The sequence below is a fragment of the Aptenodytes patagonicus genome, chromosome W (genome assembly GCF_965638725.1).
Source record: "Aptenodytes patagonicus chromosome W, bAptPat1.pri.cur, whole genome shotgun sequence".
Lineage (NCBI taxonomy): Eukaryota > Metazoa > Chordata > Aves > Sphenisciformes > Spheniscidae > Aptenodytes > Aptenodytes patagonicus.
The window spans coordinates 30,362,181-30,371,378 of NC_134981.1; the positions used below are offsets into that span (position 1 = coordinate 30,362,181).

The following is a 9,198-nucleotide window of genomic DNA, read 5'->3' on the forward strand; positions in this document are numbered from 1 at the left end:
CAAAACACTGGTTCTCCATGGAGTGCATTGCCAGGTGGGTCATGAGCAGGAAAGATCAGGAATTTGGCAAATACAAAATCCAGTCTGTGCACGTACAAAGATAAGGTGGAGAGATTACAGTAACCAGCAGTTAGACTAGATTAGGCTGCCATACTTCAACAACTTCAAGGACATCCTCCTTCAAACAGACATTTGAATACTTCATCATTGGTCTATGAGTAATTCTTTTCACAGATCAAACTATAAGAAAAGAAGCAAGCTGTTCATACCTTCATTCTGTATAAGCAGAATAGGAATGTTGAGAGCCTAGTAAGTGACTGATTGTAGATTAAATGACTGCATCATTTAGGAAGAAAAGTTTTTTATTCAAGAATAGAATAATATAAGAAAGACCACTGGGACGCAGGAACAATCAGATGAGATACAAAAGCCAGTTAATGAAGAAGAGGCATGAGACAGCAAAAAATCTGAAAACCCCACAAGCCAGAAAACATTATCCCATCTTCTACTTTTTTCTGCTGCAATCTGAATGCCATTGTCCCGGTCTCCAAAGCTATTAATGTCTTCAGCTATGTAAAGAGCTATACTTTCTCCCATCATCTCTCAAACAGCAACATTCTCCTGGGATGAAAGAAATAATTAAATTTTAGCTGAATAAAATATTACCTGAAGAATCTCTTTTGAGAGAAAAAGTGATCTGTGAAATGATATTCCAGAGGAGACCAAAATGTAAGACACATGTTTGGGATAAAGTTTTTTTTAAAAATCATAACTGTATATATAGGAGGCAAAAATATATTAATGTACATAGACCTCATTATAAAGATCGAGCAGGAATATAGGAGCTGAAAAAAAGGACACCTGTAGGGAAAGGAATCATTTCTATGTTCAATGTTTATTCTTAGCAGTGGATGATGACATGTATCAGATATGCCATGTTTGTTTTTTTCCCAGAATTAAGTAAAAAGGGATACCTACAACAGGAGGAACCAATTTGGAGATAGGAAAGCTAAGTACTGACACTGCCAAATACTGGAGAACAGTAAGTAACAAGAAGCACCTACGCCTTTCCTTCTCCCCTCCACTTCCAAAAGAAAACAGGAGCTTGCAGTCCAGAAACTCAAGGGAGCAGGAACCTAAAATGGGTTGAAAACTAGCAACCACCTGAGATGGCAAGAGGAAACAGCATTCTGTACAGCTGAAGGCAGAAGAGGACAAGAAGATAGTGACTATCAAAGAAAAAAGGATCAGCAAGAACTTCACATAATTTCCTGAATGTTTTTTGTCATGACGCAATGAGTGTTACAGGACATTGCAGAGATTGGCTGATGACTCCTTAATTCAACATATAAGACTAGCGAGCATCCAGTCAAAAGTCTCCAAAGAGAAGTCAGTCCTTGCCAGAGAAGACAGAAATAGAAATAATATTCTGCAAGACACAACAGTTTTTCATAGATGTCAAGCCAAGTATAGTTATGCAAGACAAGTTTCTGAAATCAGTGCGAACACTCTACTGATGTTACTTGCAATAACAACTTTGCATTATGGGACTCTTCTTAAATCAAAGACAATTTCAAATAATTTGAAAAATAAAAATGCTGGAAGAAGAGGATGTCCAAATAATCTTGCGACAAATCCTCTCTGTCCTGCAAGCAGAGTAAGTGGTGTCCCATCTATAGAATAATAAGCCACCACCTATGAAACAAGACACTTATACAGACAGATGGTCTCTGTCTCAAGGAAAAAGTCCAGTCCTCTACGGATCAGTCAGTAGGGTACTAAGCAAACAACAAAAAGAGGTAAACAAATGAGTATGTTGATAGTATGTGTGCAGGTGTATTTGTCCATATTGTGCATGTGTGTATGGGTGGGTGTGTATAGTTGTTATAAATATTATTTTAAGTACACATACTGTTATATCAGGGGGATGGAACACCTCTCCTATGAAGAAAGGCTGAGAGAGTTGGGGTTGTTCAGCCTAGAGAAGAGAAGGCTTCGGGGAGACCTTATTGCAGCCTATCAGTACTTAAAGGGGGCTTATGAAAAAGATGGCGGCAAACTTTTTAGCAGGGCCTGTTGCGACAGGACAAGGGGGAATGGCTTTAAACTAAAGGGGGGTAGATTTAGACTAGATATAAGGAAGAAATTTTTTACGCTGAGGGTGGTGAAGCACTGGAACAGGTTTCCCAGAGAGGTGGTGGATGCCCCGTCCCTGGAAACATTCAAGGTCAGGTTGGACGGGGCTCTGAGCAACCTGATTTAGTTGAAGATGTCCCTGCCCACGACAGGGGGGTTGGACTAGCTGACCTTTAGAGGTCCCTTCCAACCCAAACTATTCTATGATTCTATATACACTGGTTTTAAAAGCATTTAATGGATGTAGGAGCATGAATCCCATTGATTTTCAAAATATATATGATCTACTTAATGCTAGCATTTATTTATATCCCACTCAAAGGTAACTAAAGTTTGACCAATAGACCACAGCAACACATAACTGCAGTCCAAGGAAGAAACTAAAAATTTTTGCTGCACACACTTGGAAAGAAAAAATCAAATGTTATATCCACACACATACACATGCATTCACACATACTTCTATAAACCTATACATATAAAATACACCTTTTCCTATGTATATATATACAAAGTATACATTTACACTGTAACAGAGTAGTTATTTGAAAGGGACAGTTTCACAGAGCTGGAAACAATTATAAAAAAAAACAGTTTGAAGAAAAAATCTCAGCAGAAAAATATAAATAATAGCTAGGAAGTATTTCACAACATATCCCACACTCAAGATGAAAAGCTGCACCAATTCAAAAATTAACCTGGCTTAGGAAGGGAATTAGAGAGCAATAGTAAATGAGAAATGAAAAAATGGGAACTGAATAGTAGCAAATATAAATAAGGAGTTGTAGAAAACTGCTATGGAAAACAAAAGATTACAAGGAGATAGTCACAGCCAGCTAAGGTCCTAAGAAGGCAGAATTTTAAAATTGATCAAAACCGAAAAAAATTCCCCAATCTCTTAATTACTCGAGAGAAATGACAAAATTGTCTAAGATAATCAGAAAAGACAAATACTCTATTCTGTATCAAGGCAAAGCTACACAAGAAATTCCTATCATCTAATGACACAATTCATTTCAACCTAAGTTAAGAAGAATGCCAAATGATATGAAGATAAACATTTTTGAATCAGTGGTCCAGATATATTACATTTAAAAGTTTTAAGAGAGGAGGGATTCCATCTGAACCATGGGTTTTGGTTTTAGTAAGTCTTGAGTGCTATGGAGGTTCCAGAAAGAACCAGAGTACACAAGATGACTGTCAGTTTATGAAAAAAGCAGTAAGTGAAAAATACTTGGGGGTTATGATGAGTAATCAGTTAGACCAGAGCTTTATTGTGATGGTAAGGCTACAAGATAAATGCAAATCTTAGACATGGGATGAAACTGCTAAACAGAAAGCTGTATGTGCAGGCAGAAGAGAATATACTTGTCGGAGGATGCTAGATCCTTATCCTCATATAAGTAGGTTTGTTTATATACTACAGCTAAAACCAAATGTACCAGTACAATCAGAGCCTATGCTGATTTGTGCCTCATGAGGATATAGTCTATAAAATATAAGTGGATATATGTGTGCCAAATATATGGAAAGCCAGGTTTTATTCTTTAATCTGTGATACGTAAAATAATTAACTGAGGATCAATTTAGTGTTATTTTAAACTCTCACTTATGTAACATAGTTAACTAAGGATCAATTTACTGTTATTTTAAGCTCTCAGTTATGATTCTGCATCCCCTCAATTACAATGCTGAAAAGACTGATGAATATAACATAAACAAAACAGAGTAAGTATGTGCATTGTGTAAAATACAGTACAGAAGTTCTGGAAATATTTCAAGTATTTGGAACTCACAAGAGTATTTGCTCAATATGCTATATATATTTACAAACTTTCCCTTGTGTGTTACAAAAAGCCTTCTTCCTATATGACTGGAAAAAAAACAACACTCTCTTTATAAAATATTATTAACCTTTCACCTGATTTCTTGGATGTTTGCTGTTTTGATGCTTGACAGAATTGTGATTGATTAGATGAAAGCTTGTTTTTACTGCTACTGGAACAAGAGTCTGTCTTTTGGTTTGTCTCATAGAATCATAGAATAGTTTGGGTTGGAAGGGACCTCTAAAGGTCATCTAGTCCAACCCCCCTGCCGTGGGCAGGGACATCTTCAACTAGATCAGGTTGCTCAGAGCCCCGTCCAACCTGACCTTGAATGTTTCCAGGGACGGGGCATCCACCACCTCTCTGGGCAACCTGTTCCAGTGCTTCACCACCCTCAGCATAAAAAATTTCTTCCTTATATCTAGTCTAAATCTACCCCCCTTTAGTTTAAAGCCATTCCCCTTTGTCCTGTTGCAACAGGCCCTGCTAAAATGTTTGCCGCCATCTTTTTCATAAGCCCCCTTTAAGTACTGATAGGCTGCAATAAGGTCTCCCCGAAGCCTTCGCTTCTCTAGGCTGAACAACCCCAACTCTCTCAGCCTTTCTTCATAGGAGAGGTGTTCCATCCCCCTGATCATTTTCATGGCCCTCCTCTGGACCCGCTCCAACAGGTCCGTGTCTTTCTTATGCTGAGGGCTCCAGAGCTGGACGCAGTACTCCAGGTGGGGTCTCACCAGAGCAGAGTAGAGGGGCAGAATCACCTCCCTCGACCTGCTGGCCACGCTTCTTTTGATGCAGCCCAGGATAAGGTTGGCCTTCTGGGCTGCGAGCGCACATTGCTGGCTCATGTCCAGCTTTTCATCCACCAGTACCCCCAAGTCCTTCTCGGCAGGGCTGCTCTCAATCCCTTCATCCCCCAGCCTGTATTGATACCGGGGGTTGCCCCGACCCAGGTGCAGGACCTTGCACTTGGCCTTGTTAAACCTCATGAGGTTCACACGGGCCCACTTCTCAAGCTTGTCCAGGTCCCTCTGGATGGCATCCCGTCCCTCTGGCGTGTCGACCGCACCACTCAGATTGGTGTCATCTGCAAACTTGCTGAGGGTGCACTCGATCCCACTGTCTATGTCATTGATGAAGATATTAAACAGTACCGGTCCCAATACGGACCCCTGCGGGACGCCACTCATCACCAATCTCCATCTGGACATTGGGCCGTTGACCACTGCCCTCTGGATGCGACCATCCAACCAATTCCTCACCCACCGGACAGTCCACCCATCAAATCCATACCTCTCCAGTTTAGAGAGAAGGATGTTGGGGGGGACCGTGTCAAAGGCCTTACAGAGGTCCAGACAGACGACATCTGTAGCCCTTCCCGTGTCCACTGATGTAGTCACTCCATCATAGAAGGCCACTAGGTTAGTCAGGCAGGACTTGCCCTTGGTAAAGCCATGCTGGCTGTCTCGAATCACCTCCCTGTCCTCCATGTGCCTTAGCATAGCTTCCAGGAGGATCTGTTCCATGATCTTCCCAGGCACAGAGGTGAGACTGACTGGCCTGTAGTTCCCCGGGTCTTCCTTTTTTCCCTTTTTAAAAATGGGGGTTATGTTTCCCCTTTTCCAGTCAGTGGGAACTTCACCGGACTGCCACGACTTCTCAAGTACGATGGATAGTGGCTTAGCAACTTCATCCGCCAGTTCCTTCAGGACCCGCGGATGGATCTCATCGGGTCCCATGGACTTGTGCACCTTCAGGTGCCTTAGATGGTCTCGAACCTGGTGTTCTCCCACAGTGGGCGGCTCTTCATTCTCCCAGTCCCCGCCTTTGCCTTCTGCGGCTTGGGCGGTGAGGCTCGAGCACTTGCTGGTGAAGACCGAGGCAAAAAAGTCATTGAGTACCTCCGCCTTCTCCGTGTCCCGGGTAACCAGGTCTCCTGTTTCGTTCCGGAGAGGGCCCACATTTTCCCTCGTCTTCCTTTTATCCCCGACGTACCTATAGAATCTTTTATTGTTGCCCTTGATGTCCCTGGCCAGATTTAATTCTGTCAGGGCTTTAGCTTTCCTAACCTGATCCCTGGCTGCTCGGACAATTTCTCTGTATTCCTCCCAGGCTACCTGTCCTTGCTTCCACCCTCTGTAGGCTTCCTTTTTGTGTTGGAGTTTGTCCAGGAGCTCCTTGCTCATCCACGCGGGCCTCCTGGCGTTTTTGCCCCATCTTTGTTGGGATGCATCGCTCCTGAGCTTGAAGGAGGTGATCCTTGAATATTACCCAGCTTTCTTGGGCCCCTCTTCCCTCCAGGGCTTTGTCCCATGGCACTCTACCAAGCAGGTCCCTGAAGAGGCCAAAGTCTGCTCTCCTAAAGTCCAGGGTAGTGAGCTTGCTCTGCGCCCTCCTCGGTGCCCTAAGGATCTTGAACTCCACCATTTCGTGGTCGCTGCAGCCCAGGCTGCCCTTGAGCTTCACATTCCCCACCAGCCCCTCCTTGTTGGTGAGAACAAGGTCCAGCATAGCACCTCTCCTCGTTGGCTCCTCTACCACTTGGAGAAGGAAGTTATCATTGATGCATTCCAGGAACCTCCCGGATTGCTTATGCCCTGCCGTGTTGTCCCTCCAACAGATGTCGGGGTGGTTGAAGCCCCCCATGAGGACCAGGGCTTGTGAGCGTGAGACTGCTCCTATCTGTCTATAGGAGGGCCTCATCCGCTTGGTCTTCCTGGTCAGGTGGCCTGTAGCAGACCCCCACCATAATGTCACTTGTCCCCGCCTTCCCTTTAATCCTGACCCATAAGCTCTTGGTCGGCTCCTCATCCATCCCCAGGCAGAGCTCCATGCACTCCAGCTGGTCATTGACATAGAGGGCGACACCCCCTCCTCGTCTCCCCTGCCTGTCCTTCCTAAAGAGCCTGTATCCCTCCATCCCAACACTCCAATCATAGGAGCCATCCCACCACGTCTCCGTGATGCCAATAAGGTCGTAGCCCTGCAGGCGTGCGCACGTCTCTAACGCCTCTTGTTTATTCCCCATGCTACATACGTTTGCATAGAGGCATTTAAGTTGGGCCCCCGATGAAGCTGTCTTACTGGCTGGAGTTCCTTTGTGCTGCTCTTCAGGCCCTCGCCTGCTGACCTGCATTCCTTCTCCAGGCTCTGGGCATCTATTGCTGGCCCTGGAGTCAAACCGGTAGGAGTGGGATGGATTGAGGTTCCCCTCCCCCGGCATCTCTAGTTTAAAGCCCTCTTCACCAGCTTGGCAAGCCTATGACTGAAGATGCTCTTCCCCTCCTCTGACAGATGGACCCCGTCAGCCCCCAGTAGACCAGGTTTCTCAAAGCGAGTCCCATGGTCTCCTGAGAGTCTAATCTTACTCTTTTAGTTTGGACGGCTTCTGTTTCAGTAAACTGTGAGAACATGTTGCTCTTTGTATTTCCTTCTTCTTCATTTTTCTTCATTTTTTTCAGTGCCTTCTGTTCCGCTTACTCCAGCAATCACTCCATCTGTTGGTTTAACAGAAGAACTTAGTATCTATCTGTGGCATAATTTCAGAAATGTTAATTGATGTTAGAATGAATGTCAAAATGACCACCTAGTCTAGGTTAAAAAATGCCTGTGATACCGAGTATAAAGGAACACCGAAGAGACATATGGTTCTCTTTATTGAAGTAATGTAGCCAAGTTTGACGTACCCTGTGAATAGATAAGCTAGACATTCAGTAGACAAAAGAGGACCTTGAAACTTTATATCTTGAGGAAGAATTTGTGCAAGCAAAATTGTGCAACCGAGCCAAAGAACAAACTGTGCATACGCAAAGACTGTATGCAAAGACACGGTGAGGGAGACTATCAATGACCACCAGAGGACCCCGGAAGACCATCAATAGGCATAAGAGCACATGCGTCAAAGATTTTTACATATGTTAATGAGTTCCAGGAAAGAGCATGAATATGTTAATCACTTCTCGGAAATCTAATGAATATGTATATTCTAACTGTACATAACTTCTATAATTGAGCATCTTGGCGCACACACTAGGTGGAGCGATCCCCTGTGTGCCCGGCGCCGCAATAAAGAATGCCTGCTTTCTAAAACTCCAAATTGAGTCTTAGAGAGTTTTTAATTTGATGACACCTGCAGTAACTCACACAATTTTTGAAAATATTTTAACATAATAAATACTTTATCCACTATTCACCATATGTTAATGTATTGAGATTGAACCCAAAACAGTTCAAAGATTCTTTTGTGAAAATATGTCCTTTATTGATTCTTAAATATTAAAAAATAATAAGGTACTTAAGAATTTCATTCTAATTATTTTAATGAACATTGCAGTCACATTTTGATAAATACAATGGGGATTTGGATATAAAATAGCCCCCAAAAATACAAAGCAAAAATGACTAAATAGTTAATCTGGCATGGTGGACTGTACCACAACACATTCCATGTGTCTGCTCTTTATTTATGGCAATATACATACTCTGGAGATCCACAGCTTTTTTTTTTTTTTTTTTTTAATAAAATACACAGAATGCTTACAACAAACATAAAATAATTATTTTCAAACAAAGCATGGCACCTGTTTTCTGGGAGGTTTCTTTCTGCATATTTTTCACAATCTGAAATGAATAAGGAGACTTCTTGTCTGCATTAACATTGAAATGCAAATCTGCTTTTGAATTGGTCTCCTGAAGATCCTCTTGCTTTCGTTTAATTTGAAGTGCTTCCTTTTCAGGTAGTTGTAAAGCTATAGGCTCGATTTCTAAACTACTAGCATTTTCGGTTTCAATGTGACATCCTTCAGCACTTTCTTCTGCATTAAGCAGGATCCTCCCTCCTTTCTCTGGTTGTGGAGCCTTTTGTTCAATGGTGCTTAGTACACCACTGGTAGAATTCTAAGGACTTCCAGAAACACTTTCTCCATTAGTAGCTGCTAAAAGCTCATGTGCTAACAGTATTTCTGCATTTGTTTGAAGTGTCTGTTTAGTGCAGCTGGTTCCATCTTCAGATATATTAGTATAAATAAGCATCCTGGCTTGTATCAGGAATAGTGTGGCCAGCAGGAGTAGGGAAGTGATCGTGCCCCTGTACTCGGCACTGGTGAGGCCGCCCCTCGAATACTGTGTTCAGTTTTGGGCCCCTCACTACAAGGAAGACATTGAGGTGCTGGAGTGTGTCCAAAGAAGAGCAACGAAGCTGGTGAAGGGTCTAGAACACAAGTCTTATGAGGAGCGG

The 9,198-nt window shown here is 42.9% G+C and overlaps 1 protein-coding gene across 1 annotated transcript in view; it reads right to left on the minus strand.

The window, feature by feature from the left end:
- Positions 1-8,993, minus strand: part of LOC143172224 (ankyrin repeat domain-containing protein 31-like) — a 51,534-nt gene extending 42,541 nt beyond the window's left edge. Inside the window, 4 exon segments of the mRNA XM_076361458.1 lie at positions 4,058-4,163; positions 7,283-7,399; positions 7,401-7,459; positions 8,543-8,993. Of these exon segments, the coding sequence (XP_076217573.1) occupies positions 4,058-4,163; positions 7,283-7,399; positions 7,401-7,459; positions 8,543-8,993 (733 nt within the window).
- Between the last annotated feature and the right edge of the window lie 205 nt (positions 8,994-9,198).